Raw genomic sequence first — 22,801 nt, forward strand, 5'->3', positions numbered from 1 at the left:
AGTCGCCTTTGTTATCCCCACTCATGATGACTCACAAGGTTGACTCGCACCAAGTTGCACGGCGATATCAAGAAGTATAGGTATAAAATTATTTTTAATTTATTATTCATATTATAAAATGTATTATTTAAATAATTCAACATACGGGACACATACCATGTAAGTATGGTCAACCTTTTATGGGCTGCCAAAAATGCACGTTTGGGCCGCATGCTGACCCCTGGTGTAGATGATGATGATGGTAGTTGCGGTTCATTGTATTTGGTGGATTGAGTGGTGGAGACAGAGAATTGTGGAGTAGGTGCCTTCCCTTGCTGAGTCTTTGGACTCCCTGGAGGTGTCACTTAATAATAATAATAATGATAATTATCTATTCTTGCAGTAATTATTAAATTCTTTAATTGTCTTCATAAATTTCTGAAATCAAAATACGGTGAACCTGGCTGCAAACTTTATCACTAATTTTAATGCTAATATGAGGTGCAAAACTGAAAACTCTCTTTTTCTCCGTGGAAGTGTACAGATATTACTTTCATCGTCATCTTGATATATACCCTAAAGGGATGTTCAGCCTACTCTGAGAGCACTATGTGATTAAGTTTATATTATTATTAATCTCCTATGAACAATTTCCCTCCAAATTAATCAATTATTTTTCAGCACTCCAGTATTGTCCTATCTAACATTTTGTTCTAAGGTACTTTTGACTGAATCACTCCACCTAGAGCTTGGTCTTTTTCCTGCCATCATGCCATCAAACATTGTACTAACCATTCTTATCCCATTCTGTTTAGGTGACCATAGCACCTTATATTAGCCCTGCTAACATTCTTGAATGCCAACAATGCCAAGTTCCCCTTAATAATGTCTTCATTTTTAATATGATTTTGCCATTAATGCCATCTGTTCAAGCCCCTAGTTTTTCTCAGAACTCTCATATCTCTATTCTTTGACCAAGTACTTTATTTCTAATCCAACTCTCAGATCCATAACTTAAAACTGGTTTGAACACTGTCTTGTAGACTGCTAGTTTGGTGGTTTGGCTAATTTCTCTCTTATTCCATATAAATTTATTCAGTTGACTCACCACCATACCATTATTCTGTTCTGTCATCTTATTCTGTTGTCTATTTTCAAATTTAATTTTCCATCTTCTCTAAAAACTGTACCTAAATAGCTGAAATATTTTACATGTTCTATAAACATGTAAAATAGAAGAAATAAAATGAAAAGCAGGCAGAAACACAGAAGTTTTCTGTGTTTTTGCCTGCTTTTCATAGTTTTAGTCTTTTCATTGCTGACTTTCATGTCAAATTTGTTACAGCTGCAATTCAATTTAGTTAGAGTATCCTGGAGACTTGCACTGGATGTGTTTATGAGTACAACTTAGACATCTTTGCATTAAAGCAAAGATGTCAAAGTTTGAATCTCTGAATCTAACATCAGGTTATGCTACTTTCTTTCATAATGTAATCCATATAGATGATGAATAAGAGTGGAGATAATGTGCATCCATGTCGTATCCCTGATTTTACATCAAACTATCTTCCTGTATTTCCTTCAATTTTTAACTGCTGAATTACAACTTAAGTAGAGGCTATTTATTGCTCTGTATAATTTTAAATTTATCTCACATAACTGTAATCTGTTATGAACTTTTGAAAAGCTTTTCTATGGGCACTTTGTCATATGCTTTTCCCAGATCTACAAAACTTTAAGTACAAATCCTTGTCATATTCCCATGATTTCTCAGCTGTTTATTGTGAAGTGAAAATCTGATCATGACCCCCTCTATTTGGCCTGAAAACTCAGCTTGTTTTGCTCCACATTTCTCTTCAACAGTTTTTCTCAGCCTCTTTTCAAGTATGCTTGCATAAATCTGATCTGGAACACTTAGTAGAGAAATTATTCTGTAATTCTTGCATCCAGCCTTATTCCCTTTTTTATAGATGGAAACTATAAGAGCTCTACTCCAATCTTCTGGAACTCAACCCTCTGAATTATGCAGTCTAGCCACTATAAAACTTTTATATCTCCATATTCAGCCACATTTCTGGTCAAATATTATCTACTCCATTATCCACATTTCAAGTTTGTGATGGATTTTTCTACCTCAAGTATTAATAGCATTCCTGTTTGCATTCCTCTTGGAAATTTTCTACTGCTGTTCTGTCACTGCTGGTTTCATTTAATAGCTTTTCAAAATAATTACTCTAGACATTTAAGATGTCCTTATAATCAGTTTTCATGTCAACTTGACCATCTCTGATTCCTTTTACAGTACTCTTTCCTCCATTTCTAAGCTTTTTCAATAACCTCCAAAATATTTTGCCACCTTCCTGATATTTACCTTATACATCCTTACTGAAGTCTTTACATGACTTTTGTTGTTGCTACTTTTACGGTTAGCTTAGCTCTCTTACATTTTTCTCTGTATTCTTTTAGGGCATCTGCCAACTTATTTGTTTGGAACTTTCGGTATGCTTTCTTCTTTTCCACAACTGATTCTTTAACTTCTCGTGTCCACCATAGTGTTCTTATTTTTCAATCCTTACAGACAACTTCACTACATGCTCCCATAGATGAATCTATCAATGTTTTCTTCAGAGCTTGCCACTGAGACTCTGAAGTTTGGTTCTTGTTTTTGAACTGTTTAATTTTTTTCTTCAATAATGCTTGTATAGCTGATTTTACAGTTTACCTCAAAAGCTGCTCAACTTTAATTCTTTGTAAAACTTTCTTACATCTGTTCATTTCAATGTGATATTCATTTCAATCCTACTTAAAACAAAGTGATGATCACTTCCAATTTCAAATCCTCTGTACACTCTTGTATCCTGAACCAGCACGAATATATCACTATCCACAATGATATAATCAATGATGCTTTTCTTATTTCTTGTGTCTTCTCTCCATGTGAACTTGCGGACATCTTTATGTTGGAACATAGTATTAGTAACGAGTAGTGTGTATCTTAAGCAGAAATCCTGCAGATTATTTTTATTACTATTATTATTATTAGTCTTGCCCTTTTCTCCAAATGTTCCCAAAACATTTCTATATGCCTTGCGGGATTCAAGTTCACAAATTTTCTCTAACAAGGATCACTTTTTTCATTTTCTTTAGGTCAGCTGCCTGCTCTAATGACTCAACTCTCTACACTTCTTCTTTAGGAGAACCTTCTAAGGGACTACAAACAGAAATAAGTTCCGTTGTCCATTTCCTCAAAACTGGCTTCCAATCCAGACATTTAGCTTTAATGTTTGGTGTTGAATGCTTTTGCTATTCCTTCCTTTCGTTGATTGTTATTGCCTGATATATTCAGTTATATATATAACCGAATATAACCATGTGGTGGAGATGAGAAATAATGAAGAGGTGCATGGTATGAAAAAGGATTATATGACAAAGCACAAGAGTGAGAAAGTGTTTTATGATGCTTCTGTGATCAGAGGAGTACTTAACAAGAGTGTGACTAAATCTTCTTTCCTTGGTGAAAAATCAATGAAGTTATTATGGTGCAAAAATGTAAATTGAAAGAGTTTATTTTTGGCAGGCACTAATGACTTAAAAGCTGAAGATTGTAGTATGAGAGCAGATGCAAGTTATTGGAAGAATTAAAAAAGAATAAGATTATGAGGCTTCTGTTACTCTATCTGTGATAGTGGCAAGTTGAGGAGTAGGAGGAGGAAGAGAACCATGATTACAAATGAATCAATGTTTAGATTATGCAAAAGGAATTGTGTGCAGTTTGAGTATGCCTTTGGACTAGGTTTAATGGACAGATGGACTTACACGATGCTGATAGATTGCACTTGAATGAATTTGGAATTAGGCATCTTGAGGAACAGAAACAAAGTTAGGAAGCCAGAACTATTGGGGTCGGGGGTGCATGTGAATTTGCATGCAGGTAGCCATGAGATGAGTGAGTATATAAATGATCAAAAAATGCAGAATCTAGTATCTTGGGTAATGAAATTGAATGGGGTAGTCAATACATGGTGAGAGGATAGCTGTGTGGCTAAGTAGATATTGCAGGCTATATATCATAATCATCAAATTCCTGACATGTACCCTCAAGGGGTGTACAGGATATGATAGTACTACATGAAAAAATTACATCATTACTAACTTACTATCTACAATTTTCCTCCAAATCAGTCTGTTACTTGTCAAGACTCCAATATTATCAGATCTTATATTTCTATCATGTAAGGCACTTTGTACTGTATCAATCCACCTATATCTTGATCTTCCTCTGGGTCGTTTTCCTGCCAACCTGGCAGAGAACACTTGTTTTGCTAATCTTTTCTCTCCCATTCAAGTGACCATACCACCTGAGATTAGCTCTGCTAACGCATTCCTGGAGGGCTGACAATATAAAGTTCTTTCCTAATATCCTCATTTTTAATATGATATTGCCATTGATGCCATCTGTTCACACCTCTAATCTTTCTCAGGACTCTCATATCTGCGGTCTCTAGTCTTTGGTCAAGTGTTTTACTTTTGACCCAGCTCTCAGATCCATAAGTTAAAACTGGTTTGAACACTGTCTTGTATACAGCTAATTTAGTGTTCCGACTAATTTCTCTCTTATTCCATATGAATTTATTCAATTGTCTTCCCACCATACTAGCTTTGCTGATTCTGTTGTTTATTTCTATATTTAATTTACCATCTTCAGTAAAAATCGTGCCTAAGTAGCTGAAATGTTTTATTTGTTCCAAGGTTTTCCATTCACAACACAGATGACATTTTCAATGATTCTGCCTATATTCATTGTCTTTGTCTTTTTATTGCTGACCTTCATACCATATCTATTACAACAGTTAATCAATTTAGTCAGAGAATCTTGCAGACTTGTAGCAGATTTATTTAGAAGCATAACATCATCTGCATAAAGCAAAGAGCTGACATTAACATCTCCAATTTTGATATCATGTTTAATACCACTTTCCTTCATAATGTGATCCATATAGATAATGAATAACAGAGGGGATAATGTACATCCTTGTCTCATGCCAGATTTAACATTAAACCATCTTCCTGTACTTCCTTCAATTCTGACTGCTGACTTACAACTCAAATAAAGACTAAGTATTGCTTGATATAATGCTCCATTTACACCATATAACTGTAGCGTATTGAATAACTTTTCTCTTGGCACCTTGTCATATGCCTTTTCCAAATCGTCAAAACCTAAATACAGATCTTTGCTATATTCCCATGCTTTCTCGACTATTTGTCGTAAAGTGAAGATCTGATCCTGACAGCCTCCATTTGTCCTGAATCTAGCTTGTTCTTCACCCAGCTTTTCTTCCACAATTCTTCTGAATTGTTTCTCAAGTATACTTGAGTAGATCTTGCCAGGAACACATAGTAGGGAAATACTTCTGTAATTCTCACATTCAGTTTAATTTCCCTTTTTATATATGGTTACTACGAGAGCTCTACTCCATCATCGAGAATTCGTCCCTCTGTCCAGGCTTTCTGAGCTATGCAGTGCAGCCTCTGTAAGACTTTTATACCACCATACTTCAGCATTTCTGGTCGAATATCATCTACTCCTGCTGCCTTTCCACATTTTCAGCCTTTGATGGCTTTTTCTACTTCAAGTATGGATATGTATTCCTGCCTGCATGCTTGGTCAGTATTTTTTACCACTGTGCTGTCATCACTGCTTGTTTCATTTAGCAGTTTTTCAAAGTAATTACTCCATACTTCAAGGATATCTTTTTCTTCCATTTTCATGTCACCTTTATCATCTCTGACTCCTTTTATAGCACTCTTTCCTCCATTCCTAAGCTTCTTCAACAACCTCCAGAATATTTTTCCACCTTCTTGATATTTTGTTTTCTATATTTTTGCCAAAGTCCCCCCATAACTTTTGTTTAGCTAGTTTTACACAGTGTTTAGCATTCTTGCATTTCTCTCTATATTCTCTAAGAGCACAAGCTGACTTATTTGACAGGAACTTTTGATATGCTTTTTTTCTAATTTTTCTATCCTTGCAGACAACTTCACCACATGCCTCTCTAGCTGATTCAATCAGAGTTTTCTTCAAGTTTTGACACTGAATCTCCAAGGTTTGATTCCTGTTCTCAAACTCTTTCATTTTTTCTTCAACAATCTTTGTGTATTTTAGTCTACAGTTCACATCTGAGAGCTGCTCAACTTTTATTCGCTTTAAAACTTTCTTACATGTTATTCTTTTCAATATGAAATTCAATTTTATCCTGCTCAAGACTAAATAGTGATCGCTTCCAATTTTAAATCCTCTGTACACTCTGGTGTCCTGCACCAGGGAGAAAACATCACTATCAACAATAACATAGTCAATGAGACTTTTCTTATGCCTTGCCTATTCTCTCCATGTGAATTTGTGCACATTTTTATGTTGGAACATGGTGTTAGTAATAACCAGTCCATGTCCTGAGCAGAAATCCACCAGATATTTGCCATTATTATTAGCTTTGCTCTTTTCTCCAAATTTTTCCAAAATATTTTTGTATGTCTCACAATCATTTCCTACTCTGCTATGTAGATCCCCAATAAGGACCAACTTTTCCTTTTTCATTGTGTGAGTTGCTTTTTCTAAAGCATCAAAAAATTCCTCCACTTCTACCTTAGTAGAACCTTTTGTGGGACCATAGGACATCACTCCTGACTGCCATTCAAGAAGATTAGCCTTGTATTTAGTGTTGACTACTAAATACAAGGCTAATCCTGCCTTGCATTTAATGTTGACTACTATGGCTACTCCTTCTTTTCCTTGATTTTCATTGCCTGAATATAACATTTTGTATTTATTGCTCAGAAAGATCTCACCAGACTTTGTCTTTTTTGTTTCAGTCATCCCTATTATGTTGATCTGGTACTTATCTAATTCCTCAGCTGGCTCCATTTCTTTGCCATTCAAGCTTCTTATGTTGATAGTACCGATCTTGAACTCTGGTGATGTTGAGTTGAGGTAAGTTTTAGAATTTGTTCCAGTAGTTGACTTTTCGCTGTTTGCCCTGGTTCCCTGGCGAAAACAACAGGAGCCTTGTTTAACCAAGTACAATAGTTGTTAGTAAAAGTCTCAGGATGAGATTTTTTTTTTTTTTTTTTATGTTGGGCCCATATACGAGAGGTTGGCTGGTCAACCTATAGTACGCCAGTACCATATATGGGTAGTGGACTGGGAAAGGAGAAACTTGCTTACATGTGATTTAAAAGCCTGTATGTTGTATTCCTTGGGAAATACGTCAGGGGGAAGGCTATTCTACAGTACCACAGTAGCAGGGATGAAGGAGGAGGAAAAGAAACTTGTTCTGTGGGTTTCAAGGTGTACTGTGAAAGGATGTTGGGCGGCAGCTGTACGTGTTTCAGTGGGCTTAGTATAGAGTAGGGGGAATTATTGATGCTGTTTTGGATGAACATTTTCCATGGAAATATTGATAGAATATACAAATTGCAGAGACCAAGCATCTATGTAAAAGTAAGGGGAGTGATTTGGTGAGAGATGGGTCATTTATCAATCTAATTGAGGGACCTTTTAGGTGCCCCACTCCAAATATGAGAGCAGTATTCGATAGCTGAGTGGATTTGAGATTTGTATAATGTTAACAGCTGTTTAGAGGTGAAGTAGCGTCTTGAGCAAAAGAGAAAACCTAGTTTTTTGGAAGCTGAGGATGCAATGGTTGTGATGTGTTTATGCCAGGAGAGGCTTGGTGTCAGGGTAATTCTGCAATGAGATATCTCATCTTGTCTGGGAATTTGAGTGTTATCAAAAACAATGTTGGGGGAAAATGGTTCTTTTTTGTGAGAAATAAGACAGAATATAATACGTCAACTTCAAAGCTAGTAAAACGAGGTTATATGAGCCCTATTGGAGGATGGCTTGGAGGTCAGAGTTAAGGCCAGTGGTGGTTGATGTTCTGTGGTTGAAGTGAGTTGTGTAGAGTAGGGTTTGTCAAATGAGAGGGATGAGTGTAATGTGCTGTCGTCTGCAAAACTGTGTATTGGGTTAGAGGTCAACTGAAGTAGGTCATTGATATATAGAAGGAAGAGGGTTGGTGAGAGAACTGAACCTTGTGTGAGGACCTCAGCATTAGTTGGATGGTGAGAGGATAGGGAGCCATCTACCATCACACATAATGTTCATCCTGACAGGAAGCTGACAATCCATCTGTAGAAGTCCTGAGACAGTCCAAATGATGGGAGTTTGCTTAGTAAGCCTTTGTGCCAGACACGGTCAAAGGCTTTAGAGATATCAAGTGCAACTACTTGGGATTCGCCGAATTTCTCCATGGCATTTGTCCAGCGATGGGTGATGTATGAGAGTAGATCTGCTGTTGATTGGCTTCGACAAAATCTGTACTGGTGGTCGCTTAATAGTTGGGCACCTTCAAGGTAGAGTAGGAGTTGAGAGTTGATGGTTAGTTAGGCGGTAGTTAGATGGCAGTGATTTGTCACCCTTTTTAGGAATGGGTTGAATGTGGGCCAGTTTCCAGGCTTTGGGATATGTACCAGTGGAGTAAGAGAGTGTGTACAGACGGCATAGGATAGGAGTCAGTTCTGTTGTGCAGACTTTCAGGACAATTGGAGGAATGCCATCAGGGCCAGGAGACTTTTTTGTGTCTATTTTAGACAATAGGTTTATGATATCTTTTTGGCAAAAGGATACAGGGGGCACATTGCATGTTGGGCAGTTGGAATGACTGGAGGGCATTTGGTGTTGTCAGTTATGTGTGCATTGGAGGGTGTGAAGCCAGGAGGTTAGCTTTTTCTGTGGGTGATGTTGCATTTGAGCCATCTGGGTATGATAGAGGTGGGACTAGTGTAGGGAAAAAATTTCGACCAATTGCCTTGGCAAGAGACCAAAAGGCATGGCTGCCATTTGGACAGGCTGCAAGCTTCCTGCTTTTTGCCCATTCAGATTCTGTTTTAGAAGCATTGATAATTTTCTTGCATCTGTTTTGGGCTTCGGTATAGGCATTGAAGGAGGATGGGGTTCTTGATTCGAGCCAGTTATGGTATGCCTGATTATTCATTTGTACCACCTTGGCACATCTTTTGGACAACCAGGATTTAGTTAGAGGACAGCAGTTCAAAGTATTGTGGGGAATGTATGTTTTTATGCCAAAGAAGATTACTTTGGTGATACGTTCGGTGCATATGTTTGGACTGGAAGACCGGAAACAATAATCCAACCATGGGAATGTAGCATAATAGTCTCGGAGACTGTCCCATTTGGCACCGTTATAATGCCAAACTACTCTTGTGTGGGAGTGACTGTGTAAGCGTTGTTGCATGGGGGAGGGGGGGATGAGCACTAGGTTGTGGTCAGAATTACCCAGGGGGCTCACTACATTCACTACATATTTGGAGGGGTCATTAGTAAGGAAGAGATCTAGGATATTTGGGGAGTGGTTCGGGTTATCTGGTATTTTGTCTGCTTTTGAACAATTTGTGTAAGGTCATTAGTGATGGCAAATGTTTCAGCACATCTGCCTGCAGGATCTGTACAACTGGAAGAGGATAGCCAATTGGTGTTATGTACATTAAAATCACCCAGGAGGATGATTTCGCTGTTAGGAGAGTGGGACTGGAGAAAATCAACTATTAGGGAGAGGAAATGAAAGAGCTCAGAATGATTGGTGGTATTAGGAGAGCAATAGAGACAGCAGATGAATTTGACTTAGTGGGGGAGGGATAGCTTTAGTCAAAGAAAGTCGAAGTTTGGCGATTCTAGGTTAGATGCTCTCTGGCAGGGTATGTCAGAGCAGATATATATGCACAGATGCCACCCTTGGGTTGAAAGGAGTTAAATAGTGTATAGTTAGAGAGGCTGAGATAGATAGTGCTGGGGGGAAGGTGAGATTTGAGTTTCTGTTAAAAAATGTATGTGGGGTTTGGCAGACTGCAGATGGTAGTGAACACTATTAAGGTTGGAATTAGGGCCACGAATGTCGGTGAAGTGGATATGCAAGTTTCTGTGAGGCATGGATTTGACCACAAGGGTCTTGCACGTTTCCTATGCAGTGCCTGCATACTGGTCTCCTTGGTGGCTACTAGTGGAGTCACTTGGTTTTTGCACTAGTTTGGTTTGTTTGTAGTCTATCATCCAACTGTTGTCTCCATTTTGGCGTTTTTCTTCTAGTTGTCTTCAGAGTTGGCATCTTTGTTCTCTCTGGACAAAGGTTAAATCAGGTTGAGCACGTATGCACGACTGGTGAAAAATATCCTTTAGCTTGTTGTTTATCGGCGTTATAAATTTGGATGTGTTTGTTGGTGTGTCGTAGGTCACTTTCACAAGACGTGCAAAGTTTGTCTTTCTTTTGTTTATGGGTCCGAAACGATGGCATTTAACGATATTTTTGGGATCGATTTGGGATAGTTAGACGTCCTAGGTTTAGTAGCTGTTTTACGGAAGGGAGGCACATCATACAGAAGTAGGGCTGGTTGAGATCGGTGAAAAGCTTTTTCACCGATTCATCTATTTTTGTGCAGGAAGTATGCAACCAGTTGCAACAGAAATCGCACAATATACCCTTTTTTTCTTTCTTTAACTTTGGCTTCACAGCTGTGGCACTTTGTGATGTCATTTGGTTTGTTAGCGATTGGCGACATTACACTGATGGGACTAGAGGTAATCTTCCACTGGTGGCCTTTGTTGCCACCATCTTTACTTCACGTGGTAGGCATAACACTTTCAAGTGGCTGTTTTTTAATTGAAAAAATAGCTGATTTAATGGACTAAGGGTACTTACAAGTTGTACTGAAATAATCGGCTCCTTAGTACCTTCTGTTAGTTTTCCGTTTATTTTGCACAAAAAACACTTGTAATTACGATGAAATGTGGGAGCACAAGTTTAACGTAACTTATTACTTGGAGAGTGGTGAATGAGAGGAACAGGTTGTGACAGTTTGTTGTGTTTTGTTGATGAATGTGTTCAAGGAAAGGTATCATTCATATCGTATTGGTGGTCTTGGCCTCCCACAATGAATCTTTAGACTCCATGGAGATTCCTGTGCAATAATAATAATGACATTTTTTATGTCTAATCTGTTGTAAATTTAAAAAGGGAGAAAATAACAAGCAATCTTTTACAAACTTGTTCAGTAGGATTCCATACAGAACCTTATTGCATAATTTGGAACAAATAGGGACAGACGTGAGAATGGCTGATGGAGACATCAAGTGGTGCATGGTGGATGTGAATCAGTGTTTTCTACAGTAATCCACATTATTTTTTTTTTAATTATTTTTTTAATGAAATACAGACCCTGGAGATTTTTTTTTATTAGTTAGTTTGTGAAGGGCTGGTTGGAGAAGCTTGTGAGAACTAGGATCCAGAGTTGGGCTGACAACAATGGTATTATCTTTGATGGACAGAATGGATTTGCTAAAGGGAGGTCATGTTTTAGTAATCTACTTATTACAATTAAGTGACTGCTTCCTTGGACGAGGAGAAGGATATGCAGTAATATACTTAGATTTCGCAAAGGCTTTTGATAAAGTACCGCATGATAAATTGATAGTCAAACTAGAGCAGATGGGGTTGTAGATTAGTGCATTGGATTGGAGACTGGCTATCTGATAGGTATCAACAAGTTGTGTATGGGGGAGCAATATCCAGGAAAAGGAAAGTCACTAGTGGAGTGCCTCAGTGGTCTGTTTTGGTGACATTACTGTTTAACTTGTATATTAACGATATAGGTGAAGATTTGGATGGAGATATTCAGTTGTTTGCAGATGATGCAAAGTTGGGACAAACGATGAAGAGTAGTGAAGATGTTGTGGCCTTACAAGAAGACTTGAATAAATTGAGTGATTGGGCACGGAAATGGAGATGCGAGTTCAATGTTGCAAAACATAAGGTTTTAAAATTTGGAAAATAAAGATGGGATACAGAATTTATGCTTGGCAAGGATATATTGTTGGAAGTGGAAGAAATAAGAGATCTGGGGGTGATAGTGGATAAGGATCTGAAATTTAGGGGACACATTGCCAAAATTGTGAAGACAACACAAAGACTTCTGGGAATGATGCTGAGGACACTGATGTGTAGAAATAAGGAGATTCTTGTTCCGTTGTATAAGGCTTTGATTAGGCCAGCGCTTCCCAAACTGTGGGCCGCGGCCCCCTTGGGGGCCGTAGGTTTTGTTGAGGGGAGCCGTGAAGTAATGAAAACAAATTTAAAAGGTTTTAAGACTAAGTAGATTTTTTTTTTATTTTAAAAGAAACGTATTTAACTTTTATTATTTCTTTTTTGTTGTTTTTTATATTTTAATGGAAAAATTCACACATTGGTGTTGGTTCACAAACTGCTTCCTGCGTATTTCGGCTCTTAATCAATATTAGTAAATATTGCTTATTCATATGCTTCATTTCAAAGCAGTGGTTAATTGTATTTACTTCGAATGCTCTCCAGAGAAGCTCCAAATCTTCCTGTCCCTTTCATCATGAGTTCGTAATCAGGGACTGTTGATATTGACTTTATATACATATCAAAACTCGTTTATATTATCACTATCATCCGAGCTAGTTTTCTGTTGCCAATAAAAGTTTCGCATATACTTCACACATGAAAAAATGCTTAAAGAAGGGGAGATAGTAACTCGCTTGCAGTGGTAAACAACACCCCTCCCTAACAGCCACTATACTGCAGAGGCAATAAAAGCAAGTACTTTTATTATGCCAGTGAATAAGGTATGAGAGTCTGTGTAATATATTTCTCAACAAATAGTGCAATTAGAGACAACTGGGATAAAAACACACTAATTAATGAATCACATGTCCCCTCATACAGAAACTATGCTGTATATATAGACTGAAACAAAACCATATGTTGCATGGGCAAACACAGTATCTAACTAAAAACTATTGTTATTAATTAGATGTGTGTGAGTTCGATTTCCCAAGGCAGCAATAAAATTCACTGAACGTGTTAAAATTCGTAAAAGTGTTAAAACTAAGTAATATATATATATAATGAATGTTATGGCAGTTTCACATATGGAATTTGGTTGAAGAGGGTTAGCATTTCAACTCAATTGTCAGCTATGCTTTTATGTTTCGGTTGCGCGATCTTTTGTTAATACCGCACCAATCATATGCACGTTTTAATAACCTGCCTTTGCTGTCTGTTTCGCATTAGGCTTAATTGCCTTAAAGGAAGAAAAGTCACAAAAGAGAAAAATGTAACTGGTCCGGGGATTCCCTTAAGGTAATATTCACTAATTTCATGTTGTCAGTCTGTGGTATGCCAGTATCGGTAAGTGTTGATATTATTTGATCTATTCTACGTTAAAAAACTTAACCCTGAGATGGATAAATGGCTGATAAAAAATAAAAAAAAATTACCACGAACAATCCGAAGCAGAAACAGACTCAAAAAAAAAAGGACAGTATTTCATATTTTACCAGAACAGCCCACATCATCTTCAGAACCAAACGGTAAGAGGCAAAAAATGTAATATATGCATTTGATTTTTGCAATATTCGCTGTGTATGTTTTGCATTGAATATAAATACAATAAATATTATAATAATATATCTCTCTATTACGATTTTTTTTCGAGGGGGGCCGTGAAATATTTTAATTTTTGCAAAGGGGGCCCTGACATCCAGAAGTTTGGGAAGCATTGGATTAGGCCACACATGGACTATTGTGTCCAGATTTGGTCACCTGGTTTTCAGAAGGATGAAGAGATGTTGGAAAGGATCCAAAGGTGATTGACTAAGGTAGTTTCTGACCTGTGGAATGTTGAGTATGAGGAAAGATTGAGAAGATGTAATTTGCAGAGTCTGGTGGACAGGAGGAAGAGGGGAGATATGATAGAGACCTACAAGTTGGTAAGGTGTTGTTATAGGATCAATGCTGGAGTAGTTCTACATAAAATAGTGGGAGATCGGGGGAAACCAGAGGTTATCCCTGGAAACTGTATAAAAAGAGTGTGAGTAGGGGAGTGAGGGGAAGTTTTTTTTCATGCAGAGTTGTGAATGATTGGAATGCCTTGCCTGAGAGTGTGGTGTCTGCAAGGAGTTTGAATGTGTTCAAGGCATGGTATGATGAGCTGTGTGTGTAAGTGTGATAAAAGGACCTCCCAGATGAGTCTTTGACTCCATGAGGTCTTGGGGTAATAATAATAATAATAATAATAATAATAATAAACATCCATGCATTATGTGGAATACATACCTAATAGACCTTGTGATAAACATTCTTTTACTGACTGATGTATATACGTGTATACTTTCCTCTGCTGTTGCTTTTGCAGGAATTTATGACGTTGTCAATAATCTTGGCTCTCTAGCAGCTAGATTTATTTTCCAGCCAATAGAAGAAAGCAGTTATCTCTTTTTTGCTCAAATGATCACCAGAGAGACCATGGCAAATAAGCAAGTGAGTAACATATATTTCATACATCTTTAACACAGTTCCTTAAGGAAGTATGTAATTTTTTTTAATTACTTAATTTAATTTAATTTAATTGTTATCTTTAGAGGAAAATATTGTTTGTGAAGGACTGGGCATATCTTAGTAACTTCTTCACTTACTACAATAAATTGACAGCTGAATTAGATAAGGAAAATGATTACACCGTGATACTGCTAGACTTTGCAGAGGCATTCAGTAGCATTCCATACAGAACCCTATTGCATAATTTGGAACAAATGGTTACAGACATGTGAGAATGACTGATGTGAGTAACATATATTTCATACATCTTTAACACAGTTCCTTAAAGAAGTATGTAAATTTTTTAAATTTTGTTATCTTTAGAGGAAAGTATTGTTTGTGAAGGGCTGGTCATATCTTAGTAACTTCCTCACTTACTACAATAAATTGACAGCTGAGTTAGATAAAGAAAATGATTACACCGTGATACTGCTAGACTTTGCAAAGGCATTCAGTAGGATTCCATACAGAACCCTATTGCATAATTTAGAACAAATGTTTACTGACATGTGAGAATGACTAATGGAGACATCAAGTAGTGTATGGTGGATGTGAATCAGCGTTTGTTACAGTAATCCATATTATTTTTTTATTAATTATTTTTTTAATGAAATACAGACCCTGGAGATTTTTTTTATTAGTTATGAAAAGCCACATCACATAAATGCCTTCTAGTTTCAGCTTCACAAAGACCGGCCCTTTCTACAGCATGTTCCATGACAACTGTTAATGTTTCTTATCTTAGTAACTTCCTCACTCACTACAATAAAAAGACAGCTGAGTTAGATAAGGAAAATGATTACACCATGATACCACTAGACTTTGCAAAAGCATTCAGTAGGATTTCATACAGAACCCTATTGCTAATTTGGAACAAATGCTGACAGACATGTGAGAATGGCTGATGAAGACATCAAGTAGTGTATGATGGATATGAATCAGTGTTTGTTACAGTAATCCACATTATTTTTTTTATTACTGTATTTTTCGATAGATAACGTGTGCATTACTACCTATACAAAAAAAGTTCTAAATTCGTTAAAAATGAACGTTAGCGGTATACATTTGAAAGGTATGAGAGGAAATCAAATGTAATAACAAAACTAAGGTAGAAGTATTACTTAATATTTATTGAACATTACACTATTCAAATCCAAAAAATTCTTCATCAGACTCAATATTGAAAGAATCAATTGCATTAAAAATTTCATTTGGTATTTCTTCAGCTTCATAATCATTGTCACCGGACACCAAATGCATTCCCTTGTGCTTTAATGAAACCATTTCTAACACGGTTTTCACTTACAGCAGCCCAACTTTCTACAATCCACGTAACTATATCTTTATATGATGTTCTTTTCATCTGCCCTGTTTTGTTATATTCATGGATGCCATTCATCATCCAGTCTTCTCACTTAGCCTGCAAATTGTCTTCGAATGATTTATTTACTGCAAGAGATGAAGGGGGTTGGAGTTTTTTTGTTAAACCACCTGGAATGATGGCCAATTTGGAATACTTGCAATTGTTTTAATTTCAGCTGTCATGTGTGCCCTACACAAATCCAACACTAACAAAGATTTTGGGTTGAAAATGCCATTTTTCTCTTTCGCCACACATTCTCCAACCAAAATTTCATAACCTCGGAATTTATCCAACCTTTATCATTAGCAGTAATAATAATATCTTTGGAATCAAAATCTTTTGGAACAGTCTTTCTTTTGAAAATCACCATTGGAACCATCTGCAGTTACACAGAAAACCACAGTAAAGTTAGACCTTTTGTGCCCTGTTGTAGCAACTGAAACCTCTTTTTTTCCCTTCATATTCACAGTCCTAGAACTAGGCATGTCAAAACTTACAAGCACCTCATCCATATTCCCAAAGTGACGAGCATCAACCCCACACAAGTTTTCTCTCAGAAACAAATGAAAATTAGCTACTTTCGCTTCCCAGTCGCACGGCAATTTTGTCCAACACTAGTGGAGGAGCGCACACTTAAATTATTTCTCTTCATAAATCCCAAAAACCCAAGATGGGTAGGCCTTGAAATCCTTTATATTACTGTTTTGTGCAATTCTTTTCGATTCCTGCAACACACGGACAATAGATATTCTCATACCTTTAGCTCTTTCACTAACAACCCAATCAAACAGTTTTTTTCTATGGTTGGCCACAAGCACCTTCTAAACCTCATAGCATGTTTCCTCATATGTAAACATTTCAGGACTGTTTCAGCCTTTCGCCATTCACGAACACTACTTTCTCCAACACTGAACAATCTACTAGCTTCACGATTCCCTTTTTCCTTTGTTACTTCTACCACGTCAAGCTTGAACTGTGCTGTGTAGGATTTTTTCCGAGAAGTACTTCTGTCTTCCATGTGTAATTCAGATCTAATAACAAAATATAAACAAATAATGATTTAGTTTATGAAATATTTTAAAACAGGATGTACAGAATAATGTAACTTCATAAAATACAAAAAATGTACACCTGCCTTTCAATTGTTGATGCAGCTAGTTACAAGAGAATGATTACTAGCAACGCACGTGGCTTAAAAAACTCTACCATCCTCTGTCTGTACTTCCTAACTCTACCGCTAGTTGGTACATGCACATTATCTCTACATCAAAAGGAGTGATGAAAATGTTGGGGGGGTGCACGTTATCTATCGAAAAATATGGTAATTATTTTTTTAATGAAATACAGACCCTTGAGATTTTTTTTATTAGTTATGAAAAGCCACATCACATAAATGCCTTCCAGTTTCAGCTTCAGAAAGACTGGCCCTTTCTATGGCATGTTCCATGACATCTGTTAATGTTTCTGGCTGTAGTGCCCTAATTTCTACCCAGATGTTCTCGAAAAGAATTATAAACACAGAGGAAAACTCACCTCATACATAAAAGTCGTTTCCTCGTAGAATCTTTATAAAGAAATGTGTGAAACTTTATTGTCCTAACTTAAACAAATTTGATGATCTATGTGTGTCCCCTTTTTGTGGGATACACATAGGAATAGTACCCTTTAAATCTGCTAATATAATAAATTTAGTTTAATCCTTTATCCAAGTGTAACAAACAAAGTTTGCACCTGAAAATATCTTCAGGACTGAGGTAAGGTGGTGCAACTCTGAGCAAAGGTGGACCAAGCTCTCATCACTCCTTGTCTCAGTATCTCCCATAATGCAAAGCACATCTCCTTGCAGACATGTATACTGCTATGCATTAAGGGAAGGGTCACTATCCAGACTGGTTTTGACCTTTATTGAGGTATATTTAAGTAAAGACCTCTCTAAAAATTAGACGATCCTGAAAGATCGCCCAACTCAGCTTTGTTCCAATCAGTGGCAGGCTCACGCCGTCACCAAGAAGAACTTCTCAGCGTTGGCTCTACCCAATGGTAGGCTCACCCCACCACCAGACAGAACCATAATATCGGTGGTGGCTCTACTCAGAGACAGACAAAAACCTACCCCAAGCAGAGCCTCTCATATATATCTATCTCTATCCAGCATGGGAGGCAGACCCAAATGTGGAGATACTAAGACAGAAGCAATAGGAGAAGTCATATTTACCTATACAAGTTGCCAACAGGTGTTCCACCTTATTATTGAGTTACTCTGGATTTGGAGAAAGATGTTGGAAGTTTATTTTGTACTTGGTTAGATTATAATAAATTTAGTTTAATCCTTTATCCAAGTGTAAGCAAACAAAGTTTGCACCTGAAAATATCTTCAGGACTGAAGTAAGGTGGTGCAACACCAGGCAACCCTTTGCTCGGAGGTTTTTTTTTTTGCACCACCTTACCTCAGTCCTGAAGATATTTTCAGGTGCAAACTTTGTTTGTTTACACTTGGATAAAGGATTAAACTAAATTTATTATAATCTAACCAAGTGCAAAATAAACTTCCAACATCTTTCTCCAAATCCAGAGTAACTCAATAATAAGGTGGTACACCTGTTGGCAACTTGTATAGGTAAATATGCCTCTCCTATTGCTTCTGCCTTAGTATCTCCACATTTGGGTCTGCCTCCCACTGACAAGACCTCAATAAAGGTCGAAACCGGCCTGGGTAGTGACCCTTCCCTTAATGCATAGCAGTATACATTTATTTGCATTATGAGAGATACTGAGACAAGGAGTGATGAGAGCTTGGTCCACCTTTGCTCAGAGTTTCCTGGTGTTGCACCACCTTACCTCAGTCCTGAAGATATTTTCAGGCGCAAACTTTGTTTGCTTACATTTTGATAAAGGATTAAACTAAATTTATTATAGTCTAACCAAGTGCAAAATAAACTTCCAACATCTTTCTCCTAAACCTGCTAATCTTGCCTAACTTTATTTTGTCTGTGTGTGTATATATATATTTATTATTATTTTTTTTAAATAAGTTAGGAATTTTTTTGCCTTTGTTATCTTACATTAGCTACTCATGTGGCACTTTTTAGAATTGTCTGTTATTGTTTCATTGCTATTCTATGATCTTGCACTGATGATGCTTATGATAATTAAGTGAAAATTCTACATTAATAAAGTTTTTTTACATGAGTTTTCCTCTGATTTTATAATTAGTTTCATTATGCCAACTCACAGTATTTCATTATTGAAATAAATGTTCTTCATCTGTTGGACTGTCTGGGACTTGTTCACATGCACCTTTTACTTCAGGTAACTCACAAGATGTCAATAGCCATGAGATCAGGAGAATGCTGAAATCAAATGCTGATTTCTCAATATAAAATTGCACAATTTTGGTTCATTGTTGGGTTGTGAACTTTTCCATGTTTAATTTCCCAAATGTTCCTTAGAATACATGTAAAAAATAAAATGAAAAAGTTAATAATAAAAAAATGTATTCACTTTTTAAACCCCTTCATGGCTTATGGACCACCTTGTACAAGAGAACCACAACCTGCTTACTCCTACATGTTGGTATCCTCCACTCATTGCCACAATCCATTGTAATGTTCTCACACTTTTATCATTGTGATCCCTAAATTTTACCTTTCTATCCACCGTCATCACCAAAACTCTTTATTTCCTCAGACACCTGTTAGATATCCCCCAATAGTAGTATACTCTACATCCAGTTCTTGCTTTTTTTAATTTTAACACCATACACTTTGCAATATTGAATTTGTAACTCTACTCTCAGAGTCTCTTCAGATCCTCTTGTAAAGCTGCATCTTCCCTACTTTTCATTCTCCCCAGCATAATCTAAAATTGCTGGTAAAGAATACTAGACAATGTCTAGTATTCTTAATGTCTAAATAGCATATCTGAAGATAAACAGTATTTTTTGATATATTATATAGAAAATTATACTATTAATATATATTGTATAATATAGTGAACCTGGATAAGAAAAAAAAATTTCAAGTGTATCTAAAATATAAAAAATTGAAGTACATAAAGATTTGTACATATATGTTATTTGAATTGTTTTTATTTTCTATTTCTGAGTTCCTCTTGACATTTATTTGATCAGTTTTCATGGTCTTATTTTTATAGCAAAATGTGAGTTTCTTTGCCTTGGTATTGGAACATCTTCTGAAGCTGATGGTATTACTTGGGTTGATGATTCTCACATTTGGTTACTGCTATTCCAAACTACTGCTACTTTTGTATGGTGGATCATCTCTTAGTTTGGGAATTGGTAAGTGTAAATGAAAATGCATAACAAGTGTTTTTAAGATATCTGTCTTGAAATGATAATGTTTTATATTATATGATAAGAATATTTAACTGTTGGTGATTCATTGATGCCCAAAAATGTCCTTTCTAGTTCTTTCTAGACCCAAAAGACTTCAGTTTAGCATAGGTAAGATATTAGATGGAGAATATTGTGGATTCAACCATGTTATATAATCAAATATAGAAATAATCTTTAAAAAGTTTTGAAAATTCATCTACTAGAGAGCTTATGACAATATAACCTTTGGCATTAGAATTACCTTGTTTTCACTACTTAAAATGCACAAGGTAACTCTGAAGGTCATATTCTCAAAACTTTTTTAAGTTTATTTCTATATTTGGCTATAAAATATGGCTAGATCCATAATATCTTCTATTTTAATATAATAGATAGCTTTCCTAGCAAACTAATGTACTGATGATAATGTCATCATTGTTTTGTTTGATTCTGTCTTGAGTACAAGTTGTGTCTTTGCTAGTGAACCTGGGTAAGTATTTATTGTAAGCAAAATATAAACCTTCATTAAGTCTGAGAAACATGTATTCACAACAATAAGAAGAGGTGAAATTATTAAACGACATGTTCTGACTCTCTAGAGGTCTCTGATGATGATAATAATACTGTGCATCCCTTGAGGACATATCATGAATTTGATAATGATGATTCATTTTCTGTGATTGAGCTTTCTTGACTTCATTGAATTACTTTTTCAGTAATATAGACTGTGAAGAAAACAAATTAGTGATCGTCACCAATTATTAAAAAAAATATAAAAAAGCCACGTCAGCAAGTAAGGAAATGGTCGCAAACATAAAAAAGTATGTTTCATAATAGCATTCTTGTAATATTGATGCTATTCATTATCAAAATAATTGAACTTTAGCCAAAAATGGCTTTTATATAAATATAGTTGTTTTGCCTAATTCATCATCATCATCATCATCAAATTCCTGCCATGTGCCCTCAAGGGGTGTACAGGATATGATAGTACTACATGATGGTTCAGCTTTTGTCATCAGACTTCCATTGAGTCAAAACTCATTGTGGGAGGTCCCACTGTCACACCTATAACCCATCAAAATGTATTCACTGTCACTGTGGTAAGCACAGTGACAGTGAATAGTCTCAGGGAATGCATTCTAACTGCTCACTACTCCCCATGCAAAAACTCTATTCTCTCCCTCACACCCTCCTTATACAGCTTCCAGGATGGCTTCTTCTCATCCCATTCTAGAAAACACTTCTTCTATGTTAATTTGCTGATAACCACTTACAAATTTATATGTATCAATCATATCCCTCCTCCTATCTACCATATTGCACTCCTCAGGCCTTCTCCCCACACTGAACACCCCCCCCCCAAAGACCAGAAACCACTTCATTCCACTCTGAAAACCAGGTGACCAAATCTAGCCCACCCTATGTAATGAAACCATAATCTCCTCACTTCTACACATAACTGTCCCCTGCATCATTGCCATAATCTCCTTTATCATATTAAATTTTAGGTCCCCATCACTAGAAATGGTAAATTTTAATCATATCTTAAACAGCAAATGGGGTGCTTAAGGGTCAAAGCTGTATAACTGAGAGGAGACCTCCACATAGCCTTTAAAGGAATGCGGAGAACCGACCAGAGCTTCCGACCTAATGTCCAATCCTCACCTTCTCGTGGTGCACCCTGTTGGGTATCTACTTTGATACTGAACGAACGAGGATGGGCTGGCAATTTGGGATTTAGCTGACCAAATTGTATTCTTATTGGTTAAACCAAAATAAAAAATGATGGTACAACATGACAGAATTTCATGCCAGCTGGGGCGTCGCCCGGTTAAACAAGGCCCCCGTTGTTTTCGCCAGGGAACCAGGGCGAACAGTGAAAAGTCAGCTACTGGAACAAATCTGAAAACAAACCCCAACTCAACATCACCAGAGTTAAAGAGCGGTACTATCAACGTAAGAGGCCTGAATGGCAAAGAAATGGAGCTAGCTGAGGAATTAGATAAGTACCAGATCGACATAATAGGGGTGACTGAAACAAAAAAGACCAAAACTGGTGAGATCTTTCTGAGCAATAAATACAAAATGTTATATTCAGGCAATGACAATCAAGGAAAAGAAGGAGTAGCCATAGTATTCAACACAAAATACGAGGCTAATCTTCTTGAATAGCAGGCAGTCTCAAGTAGAGTAATGTGGGCAAATATGAGAATGGGGAACTGGACAATGAGACTTATTTGTGCCTATGGTCCCACAGAAGGTTCTACTAAGGGAGAAGTGGAGGAATTTTTTGAGGCTTTAGAAAAAGCAACTGACACAATGAAAAAGGAAAAGTTGGTCCTTGTTGGGGATCTAAATAGTAGAGTAGGAAATGATTGTGAGACATACAAAAATATTTTGGGAAAATTTGGAGAAAAGAGCAAAGCTAATAATAATGGCAAATATCTGTTGGATTTCTGCTCAGGACATGGACTGGTTATTACTAATACCATGTTCCAACATAAAAATGTGCACAAATTCACATGGAGAGAAGAGGCTAGGAATAAGAAAAGTCTCATTGACTATGTTATTGTTGATAGTGATGTTTTCTCCCTGGTGCAGGACAAGAGTGTATAGAGGATTTGAAATTGGAAGTGATCACTAGTTAGTCTT

At 36.7% G+C, this 22,801-nt stretch overlaps 1 protein-coding gene across 2 annotated transcripts in view; it reads left to right on the plus strand.

The window, feature by feature from the left end:
* Positions 1-22,801, plus strand: part of LOC150109191 (man(5)GlcNAc(2)-PP-dolichol translocation protein RFT1) — a 153,396-nt gene that overhangs the window by 78,365 nt on the left and 52,230 nt on the right. For both annotated transcript variants that reach the window (XM_090406111.1, XM_090406120.1), the window contains exons 9-10: positions 14,269-14,393; positions 19,966-20,110. In XM_090406111.1, coding sequence (XP_090262237.1) covers positions 14,269-14,393; positions 19,966-20,110 — 270 coding nt within the window. The remainder of the gene's footprint in view (positions 1-14,268; positions 14,394-19,965; positions 20,111-22,801) is intronic.

This window comes from Typopeltis vanoorti, chromosome 2 (genome assembly GCF_054136105.1).
Source record: "Typopeltis vanoorti isolate ZY-2024b chromosome 2, IOZ_Tvanoo_1.0, whole genome shotgun sequence".
Classification (NCBI taxonomy): Eukaryota; Metazoa; Arthropoda; class Arachnida; order Uropygi; family Thelyphonidae; genus Typopeltis; species Typopeltis vanoorti.